The 17,102-nt window shown below is 40.3% G+C and overlaps 4 protein-coding genes and 5 non-coding genes across 9 annotated transcripts; 5 read left to right on the top strand and 4 right to left on the bottom strand.

Moving 5' to 3' along the window:
• The first annotated feature begins 607 nt into the window (after positions 1-607).
• Positions 608-2,843, top strand: LOC131790426 (uncharacterized). The gene is made up of 3 exons (XM_059107638.2): positions 608-737; positions 1,090-1,192; positions 1,781-2,843. Exons 2-3 carry the CDS (start codon positions 1,099-1,101, stop codon positions 2,620-2,622), a joined length of 936 nt encoding a protein of 311 aa, XP_058963621.1. The 5' UTR covers positions 608-737; positions 1,090-1,098; the 3' UTR covers positions 2,623-2,843.
• Positions 2,844-4,613: 1,770 nt separating this feature from the next.
• On the top strand, positions 4,614-6,430 carry LOC131790434 (uncharacterized). Its single transcript, XM_059107647.2, has 3 exons — positions 4,614-4,700; positions 4,983-5,054; positions 5,747-6,430. The coding sequence occupies exons 2-3, from the start codon at positions 4,991-4,993 to the stop codon at positions 6,151-6,153; spliced, it is 471 nt and encodes a 156-aa protein (XP_058963630.2). The 5' UTR covers positions 4,614-4,700; positions 4,983-4,990; the 3' UTR covers positions 6,154-6,430.
• A 1,368-nt stretch (positions 6,431-7,798) lies between these two features.
• LOC131790430 (uncharacterized) lies at positions 7,799-11,037 on the top strand. The gene is made up of 3 exons (XM_059107641.2): positions 7,799-7,915; positions 8,480-8,581; positions 10,041-11,037. Exons 2-3 carry the CDS (start codon positions 8,485-8,487, stop codon positions 10,673-10,675), a joined length of 732 nt encoding a protein of 243 aa, XP_058963624.1. The 5' UTR covers positions 7,799-7,915; positions 8,480-8,484; the 3' UTR covers positions 10,676-11,037.
• Positions 11,038-11,539: 502 nt separating this feature from the next.
• On the bottom strand, positions 11,540-11,610 carry Trnag-gcc (transfer RNA glycine (anticodon GCC)). The gene has a single exon. It is a non-coding gene; the product is annotated as a tRNA-Gly (tRNA).
• Positions 11,611-12,119: 509 nt separating this feature from the next.
• Positions 12,120-12,191, top strand: Trnac-gca (transfer RNA cysteine (anticodon GCA)). Its single transcript has one exon. It is a non-coding gene; the product is annotated as a tRNA-Cys (tRNA).
• Positions 12,192-12,836: 645 nt separating this feature from the next.
• Trnag-gcc (transfer RNA glycine (anticodon GCC)) lies at positions 12,837-12,907 on the bottom strand. The gene has a single exon. It is a non-coding gene; the product is annotated as a tRNA-Gly (tRNA).
• A 423-nt stretch (positions 12,908-13,330) lies between these two features.
• On the bottom strand, positions 13,331-13,401 carry Trnag-gcc (transfer RNA glycine (anticodon GCC)). The gene has a single exon. It is a non-coding gene; the product is annotated as a tRNA-Gly (tRNA).
• Positions 13,402-13,907: 506 nt separating this feature from the next.
• On the top strand, positions 13,908-13,979 carry Trnac-gca (transfer RNA cysteine (anticodon GCA)). The gene has a single exon. It is a non-coding gene; the product is annotated as a tRNA-Cys (tRNA).
• Positions 13,980-14,289: 310 nt separating this feature from the next.
• LOC131790428 (uncharacterized) lies at positions 14,290-16,953 on the bottom strand. Its single transcript, XM_059107640.2, has 4 exons — positions 16,665-16,953; positions 16,208-16,289; positions 15,461-15,493; positions 14,290-15,294 (listed from the first exon to the last, which is right to left on the bottom strand). Exons 2-4 carry the CDS (start codon positions 16,275-16,277, stop codon positions 14,567-14,569), a joined length of 831 nt encoding a protein of 276 aa, XP_058963623.1. The 5' UTR covers positions 16,278-16,289; positions 16,665-16,953; the 3' UTR covers positions 14,290-14,566.
• Between the last annotated feature and the right edge of the window lie 149 nt (positions 16,954-17,102).

Below are 17,102 nucleotides of genomic sequence, written 5' to 3'. Positions count from 1 at the left end.
AACTTCCCCCTTTTCTTAATGTCGTATCATTATCACGCCAATGATGGTTGGAAAAGCACTTCAGTTATTGAAATAACGTTAAATAGCAAACGATTAACTCTTTTCCACTAACAGGTATTCCAGACGAAAGTCAAAATAAAATGTCTTGGTGCGAAATTATTTTATTATACGCTGGAATCTCAGTGATTTCGGACTGCGAAATAAAGTTTATTTCACGTGGTAATAACTTTCCTCTATAAAGATGTAGGGGTCTAGATTAGTAATTATGTAAGGTTTAAACGCACAATAGAGGATAAATGGGCTTCCAAAGCGGTTTTCCTACAAATTTCTGGTGTTTCCTTGTCATTTCTAACGACACAACTGGTGAATACTGAAATATTAACAACACGTACTGACCTGATCCGAGAACTGTAAACTTAGATAATGACCTTTCGAAAAACAATACTAATGGATCTCTATCACTGAAAATTACATGATAACATTGGTGGATATTTCAAGCGAAATCAAAATGTCCAGCAGCAAAAATTTCGTCTTTTTCCCGAAATATGAACTTACGCGCGAGACCCAAATCACCTCACTGGTCGTGAATAATTAACGCCCTACGGTCCTGACCTTAGTGAATCAGGGATTACAAAGACTGGTAAATAATTAAGTGTTATCGGGGCCCTGGCATAAAACGTTTTATTGCAGTTTATCATAATTCAATCCGAGTTTGCGGGAGTAGCCACAGAGATACGGTGAGTTTCACAAGTTTTATGATACAGTTTCCAAATGGAGAGACTAAGCTCAAGAAAATTGGTACAGCTAGCCAAGCTAATAGAAAACAGACGAGCAAAAAACCGCGTTTTCACTTTTATTACAATACAGCGTGGGATTGTGACTTGGTAGAAGAAAGGGAAACGAACCGCCTACCTCAGACTTGTTGCAGGAAAAGAAGTGTTTGTCAACCCACTGTAGACAACCTACTTACTTATCACCAAGTCTCAGCGCGGTCTTTAATTTACACTCGTAAATCAAATAGTGAAACTCATCTTGCCTATGTGATTTACTCAGATCTAATATATGGCTTTTAATTTTGCATATTCTCAGAGCCCAATCATGGCTACAAAGGCCCTGTTAGTCTGTCTTTTAATAGCGGCCGTTGTCTTCGTAGAAGCCGGCAAACATCCAAAAGCTAATAAAATCAAGAAAGGTAAGCTTTCAGTTTTAAATTCAATTTAAATTAGTGACAGAATTTTGAATTGTGAAATAACCGATCACTTTTAGAATATCACTTCCCGTGATAAAAGGGATAATGGGGTAAACTCTGATCGAAGGTTTTCGAAGAAACCGAAATGTCAGAAATTATGTCAATGGATATCTTTCCTTCATCTAAGGCAAGAATTGGTAATTCGCAACTTGTAATTGTGTGTTTATCATCAGATCTTGATCTTTCCACTTGGAGAGACAAAGAGATCTATAGGACACTTTCAAAACATTTCCTTGGTATTTGTAGCATCCTTGTTTAGTTTTAACAATGATATTATTTAAAAAAAATTGAACCTAGAGGCAAAAGTGGACAGAAAATATATATATTATATAATCTCGCATTTTGTAAAGGAAACTGAAAAATTCTTGCCACATGTAGTCCACCGTGTACCACCTGTTACGCGAAGCCAAATGTGTAAATAATCATTTGGTTCATATTAAACCCGTGATAAACGGCACAAAGCGTTACAAGAACGAATTAGTCTTTAAATTGAATGCAATTATTCATATTTTCGTTTTTTTGATCTTGCAGCTAAGGCCAGTCCAGGATCCAAGAAATGCGCCGGCCCATGTGCAGTGTCATGTGCGCCTCCTTGTCCTCCTACATGCTGTCCCCCACCACCACCCCCACCGTGCCCACCACCCTGTCCTCCCCCTTGTCCCCCTCCATGCCCACCACCCCCTCCCCCATGCCCACCACCTTGTATGACCCATAGTGTGCAACATTCTCATAGTCATGCGTGGGCACCTGCTCCTCCTCCACCATGCCCCCCACCATGTCTCCCTCCAGCTCCCCCTCAGGCTGTTCACCACATCCACCATGTAACACATCACCATATGCTGCCTCCTCCTCCACCACCTCCACCTCTGCCATGCCCTCCACCATGCCACACCGCTAGCGTTATGCACCATCACTCCCACCAATGGGCTCCTGCTCCACCTCCACCCTGCCCACCTCCTTGTCTCCCTCCTGCTCCTCCCCAGAGAATCCACCACGTTCACCAGGTTGTCCACCACATTGTCCACCCACCACCACCACCTCCACCCTGCCCTCCCCCATGTATCCAAACTTGCGCACCATCCTGCCCAGTGGCCTGTTGTAAGAAGAACAAGGTAAAGATCGAGGATGAAGCCTCTGGCAATGCTGATGATGACGATGACGTCAATGATCAGGAAGAAAAGAAGGAAGAGGAGATTGCCAAGCAGGAGGACAATGAAGAGGAGAAGCAGGAGCAGAAACAAGAGGATAAACAGGAAGATAAACAAGAAGACACAAAAGAAGAGAAACAGGAAGATAAACAGGAAGAAAAATCAGATAAGGCTGTGGAACAGAAGGAAGAAAAGAAAGACGACAAAGACGATGATGACGATTAACTTTTCGGAGCTTCATAGATAGGTTTATTTTCGGTGTATGTTACACGAGGTGTCTAGCGTCCAGGACGATGCGCTGTCGATGCGATATGCCTTTATTTGGCATGCTTGTACGCCTGTGAATATAAACGCAGTCCTCGATTCACCAATGTGAAGTTTTCAGCGAAGTTGTACATGTGCTTATTGTTGGTATTTAATTAAAGGTGAAACGTTTTAAACTATAATTTTTGTTCTTTTACTGTGTTTATTCTTATATTCTTAAGAGTAGCAGACCGCAGCCAAAGATATAGTTTTTATGACAATATTGGAAGAAAATAAAATACTGAGCTCCTCAGACATTCGGCACATTTATATCTGGACTTTTGGTCTCCTTTAGAACATAAACTTTCATCAATGAAAGAGATCATTTTTGATACAAGAAAGAAAAACAGGAAAAACCTAACCAGTCACACCCCCTCCCCCCCAGTCCTTCTTGTCTTAACCAAGTCTACCATCTTAGGTTGAGTGACTGCATGCCACACATATCGAGCGGTAAAAGTGCGTTGAAATAACATCAATATCTGTTTGTTCGGTATTATTTTCCAGCTTTGGTAAACGAAGGAAATATTAAAGCACATATCTTGTCTGGTATTTCGCAGAAATCTGTACACAAGTCGTTTACTCAAAAAAGAAAAGACAAGCAATTTAGTCCTCCGTTATAGTATAGCCGATTTTACGTTATTATCCATAAAAGAGGATCTATATACAGTGAGTAGACAATCCCCTGTCCATCTAATTCATTGGTACTTAGGTTAACAATGATATTTGAAATTTCATAAGGGTCAGTGACCCTAGTAAACATGGTCATGACTTATTTGTTTACCAATAAACAAAGAGTAACAAAAAAAAAGTCAGATCCAGACAGAATGGGAAATTATTCAATTAATTGTCCTTATTCCCCTGAATCCCGTTGTCTTTTCTAAGATCAATACTGCACGTTGCTCAATTTTATGGTCATGGTGTTTGGATAAAATTGGTACTTGTGTCTGTTCTCACTCCTCCCTAGACTTCATATATTGCTATCTCCTAATTTTAAAGTGAAAGTAAACATGGGTACAGTATTTACTGGAGGCAAAAATCCAGGGTGTTATAAATATGAAGTATTCATTTGTTTAACGGTCATGTAAAGTTGCAAGACTTTTTCCTTGTTATGATGACACCATATTTTCAATGGAAATCGAATCTCTCGCAAAGTTTAATTACCTAGGTATCGAACATGGCACTCGTGACTCAAAGTATTTCCATGGAAATTAACCTCGAATATTTATATCTTGAGAAAAAAATTGATCTTGTTGACAAGGCCGTCTTAAAATTGAAACGATCCTTTAACGCCAAATGAATTTGCTAAATACAAGCACCAGTCCTTCAGTCAGCATAACACAACATGGTGCCAACAAATTTTTCCACCTACATCAGTAGGAGAACTTTCAATATTTCGTGGAAATATAAAATATGTTAAAAGAAAACTGGAGCTTTTAGTGGAACATTAGGAATTTTGCGACAAGTTTTTCGGTCTCCTGTGATGCAACGGTTGGCTACACCCATCATACTGGTACCTGATCTTCAAACGAAAATGTTTTGGTTTATGTCAAACAATAACCAGGTGCCAAACGACAAACAAAGAGTTTATTTTCGTGCATTTTCTGAATCGATCAAAGGCAAACAGCAATAAAATATCGCTGCTCACAAAAAAAATCAAAACTGGACGCATTCACGAGGTCCCCATGGATGCTTTTTCCACGAAATTAACGCGCCGGCGCCTCACAGCTTCCACATTGACACAGTGATGTCGATGACTTAATTCTTGAGTCATTGGGGCTTGCATAGGGTCTCATAGGTGTGCAATGAAATCAACCAAAACTATGAATAACTCATAGACTTTCTTCAAATCTTGTGATCCGAAGTCATCGCCAGCCAATGGGAATCCACTGATCTGGCTAAGACCTGCGACTGGTCAAATGTCGACATAATTAATAAGATCCTCTATTCGAAATCAGTTCTCAGCGCGCTCAGTAGATCGAGATCCAAGCTCTGACTAGAAGGTAAGATACTAACAACCTCATAGCCGATAACGACAAGTGGTTCTACGACTTGAGTGACTTTGTAGGTTTGGATTTTAATTTAATTGTTCTGCTTGCGATCATCATTATCCAAGAGAATCAATTGAAAAAACGCGTTTTAAATGTTTGTTTGAAGATCATAAAGTGTTCTTAACATTATCTGTTGACGTTAGTACCGTAAGATACTTTTTGAACACTCAGGAATATCTTTCACGATTTCTTCATAATTCGTGTTGACTCTTTTAAATCTCTTCTCTTTTTCAGTTGCAGAAATGGCCCGTCTTGTTGTTCTCCTTTTAGCCGCCGTCGTGTGCGTCAGCGCCAAATCTTTTAAAGGTGCGTACTACCGAATTCGCTTTACTTCTTTACGTAATAATCAAAGTAGAATTTCTTCTTGATTATCATGCTAATCGCGAAGGATTGAGGAAATCCGGAGCGAACTTGTCCTCTAGGGTTTCGCTAAGGTCAGAGGAAATCAGTTAATATTTCATGCTTGTGTTGTCACGGTTTCAAATCACAATTGATAGGGATATTGGACAGTTTATCGCTTCTTTAGAGCGAAAAAATCCTTTAAACAGAATTTCTCCATTTAGTTTACTTTCTTAAAAAATTTCCATGTACTGCTATCTACACGACACAAGACAGTAAGCTGAACAATTCAAAACAAATTGTGTGATGTCGCAGTACCTGTGTTGAATAACCACGTGATTATAAGTAAAATTGTAACGACCTTCGCCTTTACTATTCCTAGTACCTCTTGCTGCATGTAAAGGTTTTGAGACTTTTCTGTAAAGTTAAGATGACAGTGGTGACAAAGTTAGAAAATGATTATAGACACAGCTTTTGTAGAATTTCTCATGGGTTGGAGTAGTCTCCAGGGAAAATCATTCAAAATTAATATCATGAGTTGTTTAAAAATTACTCATATTTGTTCTTACACTAATATACGGATTTTAACAGAAGTGTAAAGTTATACCACATGAAGTCGTCGATGAAGTGACCCAAAGTATAACGTTGTATCTCAACAGAAAAGAGAGGAGCCATCCCATGCGGATACCAATGCACCGCCCCAATGTGTGCACCAACTTGCCCAACTTACTGCTGTGCCCCACCACCACCACCCCCTCCCCCACCACAGCAGATTCACCACACCACCCACATCCACCATCACCACGTTCACCATATGGGACCTCAGGCTCCAGCTATGCCTGCTCCTCCTCAGCCAGCACCTCCACCAGCCACCGTTCAGAGCCAGCAACACGTATGGGAATACATGCCACCACCACCACCTTGCCCATGTCCAGTCCCGGCTCCTCCCCCAATAGTCGTGCCTGCCCCACCATGCCCACCACCCTGCACACCACAATGCTGCGCTCCCGCCCCAGTCTGTCCACCAGCCTGTCCACCCATGTGCTGCAAGAAGCGATCATCATAAGTTATCAGCCGTGTACATACAGGGACAGTGACTGCGAACCAGATGTTGTGATATATGGGGTTGTTTTATGGTGTATCTTTATGGCGTCGGCGGTGAACTCTACTTCGCCAAGAAAACGACCGAATGGAAACTCTTTACGTTGACGTAATAATAACATCTATGTACGGACGTTTTGTAGAATATTTTGCGTTCTAGTGACAAATTTGTGTGCTCCTTTATGAAGCTTGAAGTTCCCGTCAGAATTCAAATAACTTAATAAAATGTTGTTAATGAGAAACATATTGAGTGGTTTATTGTACTTTTCTACAATACAGTTAAGAATTTTTCGCTCAGTTGCACTTCCTGCTCTCATGAAACACTTCCTATGTTATTCACTTTACTTGGTAGGTTTCTGCCGAGTGAATAGGTATGTCAACATACCTGCTGCAGGACCGAATAAATAATCAAAGAAGAAAAAAGACAAAACAATCACGACAAACAAACAAACAAACAAAAAATACAACAACAAAAATCACTAAACTAAAATGGAATGACCGGATTGAAAGTGAAAATATTGCGCCACGCGGAATCTCGAGAAGATGAACAAAGTTTTTCCAGTAATTCCTAGAAAAGAATGAAAAAACAAAACTCTTTTAGACCGATAAATGTTCTAAATTAAAAGACGCGTTGAACACTCCTCACTCTCAACTTCAATTTGTTTCTTTGCTTTCTGTTTGTTTTAGTACCTTTCATAAAAGTAGAGAAAATGTTGGTAATTTACCATAAACGAATGTCAAGATGAACTCGTAGAAAAACGTAGATAACCGCATAGCTACTCAAAGAAAATGGTGTATACAGGAGCCATTTAGACATGAGTGGGTTTAGAAACGCTATTATTTTATGAATTACGTTTTTAAACATTCCTTAGGCACTTCATTTTAAGGAAGAAAAGGACAGTGCAGAAACGCCAAATTTCCTTGCAGCCTATTCCTGGAAAATGACTCGAAAGAGGACATTTGTCTTGTATTGTCGGACACATCTTTCATATTTTTGCTTTGCTGGCAATCATAAAAAGTTTTCCTCGCCTTTAAGTTGCTTTAGATGCATCAGTACCCTTAATGTTGATTTTATTTGGTAAGTGAGTTTGAATCTTCTGCAATTGAATAGCAGATATTTCATGATCAGTCTATAACAGGTCAAGAAGTCAAATGATAAAAAACAAGCGGTCAATTAAAAAAACAATTGTCTGTGACAGTAACATAAAACGGTTAAAGCTATCGTTTGGAAATTGCATGGAACGACCTTTACGGATTATTGCACCAAACAATTTTTCAACGGTGAATCCCCTAAGCAAAGGTTTTTATATTCCTTCATGGTCCATAAATCTTGGTATACATATGGATTCATAGCTTACAGGTTGTTTTCATCGTCTCAATGAAAACACCATGAAAGTGTTGAAAAACTGTTATGAAAGACTTGGATATAGGATTGTTTGCATAGAACCAGCCTCTTAGAGACAGACCACCGGTAAGTCGTGAATGATTAATGGCCAGCGGTGTAAACGGGCGCCTCGTGTCATAGACCATTGCTGTTCGATTACGTCGTTAGATTGGATCGTTTGGTCATGCATGAATAACCATTCACAAGCCAATCAAAAGCTTTAACCCCGAACGGGTAGTGCAAACGATTAGCGCATCCTAACGTCTCCCATTTAAAGCAAAGAAGCAATTTCTTGATTGTGTTGCCCGAGGAATCAGGGATTTTAGGTTTTCCTGAGAAAAAGGTAGGCGTCTTTGTCTCAGATTTTACATAATTGCCATAGTGATAATCAAAAAAGACATTTAACTCAAAACTTGTTTCTCATATAACATTATAATATAGCAATATAACTACAGTTTTTTTCTGTTTCTGTTACTCAACCACTCGAATTGTACGAATTGCATTATCTCGTAAGTTGTGTTTATTTTATCAACTTGAGGCCCCGTCACTGTGTGTCTTAAATGTTATCGATTATAATAATCTGAAATGGAAATCTAAACCTAATTACTACTTTATTTGTAGCTGAATGTCCGAGGGTAAATATTTTAACCTCCCCGTTTGGCAGAATAGTTAAGAGAATGTATTTATTAAGAAAGTTCAGCAATGTTTTAAGATTAATTGTATATCTGTGTTGGTGTAGTTTCGTCGAATATTTGACAATCGTTACGGCGATAACGGCGATTTGGAAAGATCTCTTAACGAGAAACCATTACGAGGAGAAAATAATTTAATCTACTTGGAAAGTAGGGAAAGAACCTTAGCAAAGCTTGGAATGTACTTGCTATAATTTGTTTCTTCTTTTTATCAGGCAACATGGACAAGCGAATCTTTCTTTTGCTTATTGTGCTGGTCGCCTTCTCTGTTGAAGCAAAAAAGAAAATCCTCAAAAAGAAGCTAAATCAGCTTAAAGGTAAGAATTTAGCTATTCAAAGTTCATCGTGTCTGATATTTATTAACTGAAATAACTGAGACGAAAGAGTTGTTATTGAGCGTTTTAGCCACAATTGTTCACAAAAAACCACTTTACTGAACTTAGTGGGGAGAGTGCTTTTGACTAACTGTGATTTTGATTAGCTGTTTTTACAGTTTTTAATAAGGAAAGACGGACCATTTTTAAACTCAAAGCGAAAAAACATTTGTATCAAAATATGTGCGTTTGAATGCAAACAAATAACACAATGCCAATAGGTCATAACACAGGAAGACAGATTCGAAAGCTGAAAAACGCCTTTTCTTAAAAGCTTGTTAGCTTGGTTATAAACATTTGAAATTATTGATTGAAAAGAATCAATAGTCTTAAGAGAACGATGTTAATTTTATTTTTGAGGAATTAAGCGAATAATCAAATGAATGAGACTACCTACGGAATCACCAACAGGTTACAATCTCGTCACTTGACAAGGTAGAGCAAACCACCAGTTAACAGACGAAAGCATTCGGACCGATGTGAAAAACCGATTTTTAAAAAAAAAAGGAATAAAATTTTTACTTCCCTGACAACCTTCGGCGATTTGAAATCAGCAAAAGTGTGATTTATTAAACCTCTCTGCTGAATGAAGAAAACAAACACAGGAAAGATTCGAAATTGCACAAAAAGCAAACTAAACAAATGCAAGGCAACAACAGAGATGAAGAATTCGTCCTCTTAATCTTCATACGCTTGAACATCGACGCTTGAAGATTTTAACGCCATGACTGAAACGCGCACTAGTTTCATAAAGAGCGGAAAATTTCTTTTTTTGGCCATTCAGTCAAAATTCAGAAACTACCTGGTCAGGGCAATTATCCTGCTTGTACCACTGGTCACATGTCTTCGCGCGCTCGTCCTCTTGACACAGATCTTGAGTTTGTCGATGATGACATGTCGCTCTCTTATTCTCTGTCGACCAGTGCAACTATTTAGACTTTCCTTAAGCAAAGACATTCAAGATCAGTTTTCAATCTTGCAGCCGTAGAGTTAAACGGCAGGAACTACAAAAAAAATAGGTTACGAAAGGCTTAATTTTACTCCCTCCTGGGACTTCCAATATTGTGACAGAAATCGATCATCGTTTTAGGAAAAATAAACGAAGATTGAAAATTCTGAGCGAAGGGTAAATCAAAAGACGTGTTTTCTTCTTTTAACAAACAAACAGACGTCCCTCTGCTGGCCAAGAAGTTTTTCTTTTTCTAAACACTTCCTCTTTGGGTTCATTTTCTATTGATTAAATCAAAAGTATTTATAAGAAAGCTGTTACTTTATGTTTTTGTTTAAGTTTAGAACAGCGTTTTGCTAGTCATTAGAGTATCTTAATTGAAGGATTATTCATAAAACCGATTTAGGCTAGATTAGTTACAACTAATTGTCTCCCTTTTCTATCGTCTTTTAGGTGCAAAGAAATGCGGATACGGATGCCCATCAAGCTGCCCTTGTCAGCCAACCTGCTGCCCACCACCTCCACCTCCCCCGCCCCCACCTCCAATATGCTGCCCACCTCCCCCTCCACCTCCTCCTCCACCAGTAGCAACAAGTAGTCAGTCAACCCTTTACCACCATCACTTCCACCCAGGACCACCTCCCCCTCCTCCTCCCCCACCAGCTCCATGCCCACCACCATGTCACTTTGGACACACCGTGCACCACCACGTGTACCACGCCAGCCCACCAGGTCCCCCTCCAGCACCCATGCCCTCTCCTCCACCCTTCTCCACTGAATCACACGCTCATGTCTTCGTCCACCACTCACATCCTGGACCTCCACCACCTCCACCACCTCCACCTGCTCCATGCCCACCCCCATGCCACACTGTCCAGACAGTCCACGTACAACAACACCACTTCCCACCACCACCATGCCCACCGCCCTGTCCTCCCCCATGCCCTCCACCCTGCCCCCCTCCCCCTCCACCCTGCCCACCCCCATGTCCTCCAACTTGCACCCCACCTTGCAGTGCCTGCTGCAAGAAGGGAAAAGTAGACAAGAAGGGCAAGAAGAACGATGAAGAAAAGAAAGACAAAGAGTAGATATAAAGATTGAAAGATGGCTGCTCATTCAACGCTGCAATGACTTTGTTTCAAGATGAATTGCGGATAAGCACCCATTGTTTGGGTTTTCGATCGTTGGGGCGATGTAACTGTGTTGAAAACATGTTTTTAAGCTATAGTTAGTGGACTAACTGGCGTCAATCTGAAAAGAGTTCGAATTCAGGATAAATGTCTTTGTAAATAAGGATTACTCTAATGTGATGAAATGGAACTTGACTATATGTCTTAGTTGGATTCGAGCTCTTGGGATCGTTTTGTTGTCAGAGCAGCTGTTACAAAACAGCTAAGTCTTATATACAACTGATGTTATGTTGTCAATTAAATTATGTTGAAACAAAGGACTTCGCCTGAGGCATTTTCATTTGAGGATTCCTTCTCATGGAGAACAACTTATTTTCACTATCAATCCCCTTTATAACAATTAATTTCTTTTGTATTACTATTGACTTTCAGTTTTTCAGCCTTTTGCAAAGATAAGCAAGCCTTTTCTATTTATGTTTCTCTTAGGACAAAATAGGACGTTTTAAATCAATTGCTGAGTATGTATGTAAATTCATCCGAAGAAAAGAGACTTTATTTTTATAGAAGGAAAGAGTTCAAATCCTGTAGCATTGGCTTGGATGCCAATACTACGATATCAATATCGTATTAATTAACATTATGGCGGCGATGTAACGTTGAGTGAAAACGATTTATAGGACAAATGGATAAACACTCCAATTTAATGGGATATTAAACCGTTCGAGGCGAGAGAAAGTTCAAAAAGAGCTTAATAACAATCATGGAAAATTAAAAATAATTACAGCCTTCAGCACCCCAAGATTGACTGGAGATGCAAAACCATGCACTAGCCGGGAATCGAACCCGGGTCTCCCGCGTGGCAGGCGAGAATTCTACCACTGAACCACCAGTGCTTCAGTTGCATACTGAAATAAAGACTTTGTGCGTCCTGCTTAACATGGTACAAAATCACTTGTTTGGCATCAATGCATAAGTCTGTGGTACGGCAGATTGATATGTCACCGGTTTAATCCTAGTTTCCTCATTTACATATCTTTACTCTTTTCAATTTCGTGAGTACCTTTTTTTTTCCTTTACTTTTTTTCGGGGGCTAAAATTAGGGAGCGGAGGCCCTGCTAACAAAACGTTAGCAACATGTACGCGTCGGGCCTGACTCTCGACATCTGTCATCGTTGATTGATGTGATCATTCGCAAGGATATGCACAGCAGCTAAGAATGATCAGCGGCATCAGTTGTACTTTAGGAAGCAAGGTGCACCAGCCGAGTTTTGCAGGACTGATGTTGAAGCCCAAGGTTAGCGAGGACAAGGCTGTGGTGGCTGGCCGTTTTCATTAAAAGAGTGTTACAGGGTACGGAAGCTGTAGTTTGGGACATGGAAAACGGCAGATCAAGACAGGAGATGGGGGCATAGCTCAGTGCTAGAGCATTCGACTGCAGATCGAGAGGTCACCGGTTCAATCCCGGTTGCCCCTTCATTTTATTATTCATGATCATCATCACATTTTCACTTTTTTAAAGCATATCTTTTTCATGAAACGAGGTCTTGTTTGTAAGATTCGAATTTTTCGGGAGAATGCGCCTTACCTGAGTAAATTAAAATGTTGAAACAAAGGACTTCGCCTGAGGCATTTTCATTTGAGGATTCCTTCTCATGGAGAACAACTTATTTTCACTATCAATCCCCTTTATAACAATTAATTTCTTTTGTTGTACTATTGACTTTCAGTTTTTCAGCCTTTTGCAAAGATAAGCAAGCCTTTTCTATTTCTGTTTCTCTTAGGACAAAATAGGACGTTTTAAATCAATTGCTGAGTATCTATGTGTATTCATCCGAAGAAAAGAGACTTTATTTTTATAGAAGGAAAGAGTTCAAATCCTGTAGCATTGACTTGGATGCCAATACTACGATACCAATATCGTATTAATTAACATTATGGCGGCGGTGTAACGTTGAGTGAAAACGATTTATAGGACAAATGGATAAACACTTCAATTTAATGGGATAACAAACCGTTCGAGGCGAGAGAAAGTTCAAAAAGAGCTTAATAACCTGCTCATGGAAAAATTAAAATAATTACAGCCATCTGCACCCCAAGATTGACTGGAGATGCAAAACCATGCACTAGCCGGGAATCGAACCCGGGTCTCCCGCGTGGCAGGCGAGAATTCTACCACTGAACCACCAGTGCTTCAGTTGCATACTGAAATAAAGACTTTGTGCGTCCTGCTTAACATGGTACAAAATCACTTGTTTGGCATCAATGCATTAGTCTGTGGTACGGCAGATCGATATGTCACCGGTTTTTTCCTAGTTTCCTCATTTACATATTTTTACTCTTTTCAATTTCGTGAGTACCTTTTTTTCCCTTTACTTTCTTTGGGGCTAAAATTAGGGAGCGGAGGCCCTGCTAACAAAACGTTAGCGACATGTACGCGTCGGGCCTGACACTCGACATCTGTCATCATTGGTTGATATGATCATTCGCAAGGATATGCACAGCAGATAAGAATGATCTGCGGAAAGTTCAAAAAGAGCTTAATAACCTGCTCATGGAAAAATTAAAATAATTACAGCCATCTGCACCCCAAGATTGACTGGAGATGCAAAACCATGCACTAGCCGGGAATCGAACCCGGGTCTCCCGCGTGGCAGGCGAGAATTCTACCACTGAACCACCAGTGCTTCAGTTGCATACTGAAATAAAGACTTTGTGCGTCCTGCTTAACATGGTACAAAATCACTTGTTTGGCATCAATGCATAAGTCTGTGGTACGGCAGATCGACATGTCACCGGTTTAATCCTAGTTTCCTCATTTACATATCTTTACTCTTTTCAATTTCGTGAGTACCTTTTTTTTCCTTTACTTTCTTTGGGGCTAAAATTAGGGAGCGGAGGCCCTGCTAACAAAACGTTACCAACATGTACGCGTCGGGCCTGACACTCGACATCTGTCATCGTTGATTGATATGATCATTCGCAAGGATATGCACAGCAGATAAGAATGATCTGCGGAATCAGTTGTACTTTAGGAAGCAAGGTGCACCAGCCGAGTTTTGCAGGAATGATGTTGAAGCCCAAGGTTAGCGAGGACAAGGCTGTGGTGGCTGGCCGTTTTCATTAAAAGAGTGTTACAGGGTACGGAAGCTGTAGTTTGGGACATGGAAAACGGCAGATCAAGACAGGAGATGGGGGCATAGCTCAGTGCTAGAGCATTCGACTGCAGATCGAGAGGTCACCGGTTCAATCCCGGTTGCCCCCTTCATTTTATTATTCATGATCATCATCACATTTTCACTTTTTTAAAGCATATCTTTTTCATGAAACGAGGTCTTGTTTGTAAGATTTGAATTTTTCGGGAGAATGCGCCTTACCTGAGTAAATTAAAATGAGTGTCGATAAACATTACTAAAGATGGTCGCTCATGACACTATGGTGACAGAAAAGTTTTGGTATTTGAGGAAAATTATATGCTTGAAGTTAGATTTACGGCTTTTTGACAGATCCAGAGCGAGGAGAATTTACGTCAGGATAAATGTTTAGGACCGTTTCAAAGGAACGATATTCAAGGCTTTTGAAACAAAAATCTTAACAATTTTTATTAACCACCCTATTTAGCACAAAGAGACATGCCTAGTTCAGTTTAATTGAATTGATATGATGAGCAGCCCAAAAATGAGCACCTTTTGTGGCATAAACAAAAAAGACTGTGGTCCATTATTTACAGCAGAAAAGGAAACGAAGAATGGATATCTTCGACTTTTCCTTCGATTACCCCTATGCCTAGGGCGTCGCCATTAGCGCGTAGTTGTCCAGTCGGTGTATGGTTGACTCGAAAGCCAGAGTACTTTAGTTCTCAGCATTACGCTTCCTTTTGTCGCAACATTCAGGTTTACATTTTGGTGCGCATGATCGGGCACAGGGCGCGGGGCAAACTGTCTGTGGAGGAGGCATCATCATCATGGGTTGTTGAGGGGGCATCATCATTGGAGGAGGTTGCATCGGAGGTGGCTGCATGTTCATTGGAGGATAAGGTGGCATCATCATTGGTTGAGGAGGTGGTCCCTGGCAGCAGGTGGGAGCACAGGATGGCTGGCATTGCTGCATGGGAGGCATCGGTGGCATTGGTGGTGGAAGGGGCGGGAGTGGTTGAGGGTTGCAGCACCTCTGTGAACAGGCTGGATAGCAAGCCTTAGGGCAACCTGGAGGGCAAGGTGGTGGTGGCTGAACTGGAGGAGGAGGAGGTGCTACCATAGGAGGAGGAGGGCCCATAACCATTGGTGGTGGTTGAGGGGGCATCATTGGTGGAGGTGCACAACAGCCTGCCTGCTGGCACTGATCAGGACAAGGAGTAGACTGAATTGGAGACACTTGAGGCATTCCGCCCACTGGGTTGATAGTTGTCGTCCATTTCAAGCAAACGGGAGGACACGGAGGAGGAGGAGCCATCGTTGCCATTGGCATTGGTGGGGGAGGCGGTGGTGGTGGCGGAGGAGGCGGTGGTGGAATTGGCATACAACATGATGGCTGACACAGAGGAGCACAGGATGGAGCGCATGACGCCCCACATGGACTCCCTAAAAAAAAAAAAGCGAGATGATATATTAACGATAAAGAGTTCAATGATGAGTTGAATATATTTACTTCAGTAAATAGATATCATGGTTTCGTATCCTATTGACTTGTGGAGAAGTTTCCTAAGCTAATTGATCGAAGTTATATTCATTATAATTCTATACTTACTCTTTGCCCTCAATTCCGCAAGCCTGCTCTGAACTGAAAGTAAAAAATACATGGTAAGAAACTTGAATAAACTTTTGGTAAGATCTTCGTCGTCTTACATGGCATATGTTACTTAAAATTCTGAGTGAGAAAAACAAGCAGTTTTTTCTAACTTTGTGCTAATCGTCGTATGTGGAGAGATTTGACGTTTCAATCTTATCCACATGCTCGTGCATTTTGGCATAAGTTTCTATGAGTGTCAGTCAAGAAAACAGGGGATCATTATTTCCAGGTTTTGTCATTTCTTCTTTCGGTTGTGACAGGTTTTCCGCACTGGTGGCTAATAAAATTGATCAAGCGAAAAATTGTCTTCGCTTGTACTTGGAGTTCAGAAGTTAAAAACATTACTTTGAATAATATTTTTTAGTTCCTGTGTGATAGATTCGAGAGTTTATCATTGGGGGAACTCCTACAGATGAAATATGTTTAACAAGTAAACTGACAGGCGACGACTTATAACTTTAACAAGCCGTGGAACCTTTATAAGTCATATTTATTCTAACTGCGAGTGACCTCAGTGATATCGTTTAGCCAGTCCTTGGAAATTCGAACAGCACACGAGTTTTGGTCATAGATGAGGGGAATAATACGAAAACTTTACTTTCCATGGTTGATTAGAGTGGCAAGCAGAGAATGGGTTGTTATTAAACTTATCAAGCTAATTTACAAAATAGAATTATTTCAAAAGTTCCCTTGTTCCATACTTACTAACTGAACTCTCCACATGAAGTACCACGACTAAAACAATCGATGCGACTATCGCTATCCGGGTCTTCATTTTCTAATATATCTAAAGCAACAAAAAGGAGGAAAATTCAAGTATTACATTACCATGTTAGAATAAAATATAGAATTCTAATTTGTGAATCAAAATATTAAATCAGCGTGACAATTTGACAGACTCTCTTGACTAAGAAATTATTGACCATGTGAAACGAGCCATGGTTAGTGAAATCAATGCGAGAACAAACCAACTTTTTCTTCGGAGATTAGTTATCGTTTGACTTTTTATTTACAATAACCCTCTCTAGGACAAAAAAATACCTGATATACGGAATTTCCTTTCCAACATAGAAAGTTGTGGTCTTTAAACTAAGATTATAATCTTGAATATTTTTTTTAATCAACTAAGAACTGAAGATAAATGCCATGTATCAACTCTTACCTGGAGATGCTGTCGGTAACTCTCTTCTTTCAGAACTTCTCCGCTAAATTAGATCTTTGTTTGCAGAGGCAAAGACTACCGGTTGTTCTAAGCGGTGCTTATTAATTTATTAAACAACACCTCAGCTCACCAATGTCGTGGAATTCCATTTCTGTCGCATAATCACGGCAAAGTGTAAAACCGTCCTCCTAACCGTCAACAGAATTGGATCAGCAGAAAAATAATTTCTTGTTAGTCAAGTCATCCTCCACGGATATTTCGCGGAATGCAGATAAATTTGTAACAGATCTAACGCGCTTCAAATAATTGTAAGGATCTCTACGAGTGATAAATATTTCAGATGTCGTGAGTAAAACAACCCGGCGATTTTTCTTCAGGATTAGAGACTTTGACCACACGTAGAACAGCAAACAAATCTACGGGTGCTAAGAAAGAGCA

Source organism: Pocillopora verrucosa, chromosome 10 (genome assembly GCF_036669915.1).
Source record: "Pocillopora verrucosa isolate sample1 chromosome 10, ASM3666991v2, whole genome shotgun sequence".
NCBI lineage: Eukaryota > Metazoa > Cnidaria > Anthozoa > Scleractinia > Pocilloporidae > Pocillopora > Pocillopora verrucosa.
The sequence above is the reverse complement of the archived record's forward strand: the minus strand, read 5'-3'. Positions and strand labels throughout refer to the sequence as shown.

Bases quoted from the DNA above. Each gene is read 5' to 3' on its own strand.
- LOC131790426 (XM_059107638.2), top strand. From the start codon at position 1,099: ATGGCTACAAAGGCCCTGTTAGTCTGTCTTTTAATAGCGGCCGTTGTC. The intron at 1,193-1,780 runs GTAAGCTTTCAG...TTGATCTTGCAG, and splicing joins AGCTAATAAAATCAAGAAAG to CTAAGGCCAGTCCAGGATCC.
- LOC131790434 (XM_059107647.2), top strand. From the start codon at position 4,991: ATGGCCCGTCTTGTTGTTCTCCTTTTAGCCGCCGTCGTGTGCGTCAGC. The intron at 5,055-5,746 runs GTGCGTACTACC...GTATCTCAACAG, and splicing joins CAGCGCCAAATCTTTTAAAG to AAAAGAGAGGAGCCATCCCA.
- LOC131790430 (XM_059107641.2), top strand. From the start codon at position 8,485: ATGGACAAGCGAATCTTTCTTTTGCTTATTGTGCTGGTCGCCTTCTCT. The intron at 8,582-10,040 runs GTAAGAATTTAG...ATCGTCTTTTAG, and splicing joins GAAGCTAAATCAGCTTAAAG to GTGCAAAGAAATGCGGATAC.
- LOC131790428 (XM_059107640.2), bottom strand. From the start codon at position 16,277: ATGAAGACCCGGATAGCGATAGTCGCATCGATTGTTTTAGTCGTGGTA. The intron at 15,494-16,207 runs GTAAGTATGGAA...TTTTACTTTCAG, and splicing joins TCATGTGGAGAGTTCAGTTA to TTCAGAGCAGGCTTGCGGAA. The intron at 15,295-15,460 runs GTAAGTATAGAA...TTTTTTTTTTAG, and splicing joins TGCGGAATTGAGGGCAAAGA to GGAGTCCATGTGGGGCGTCA.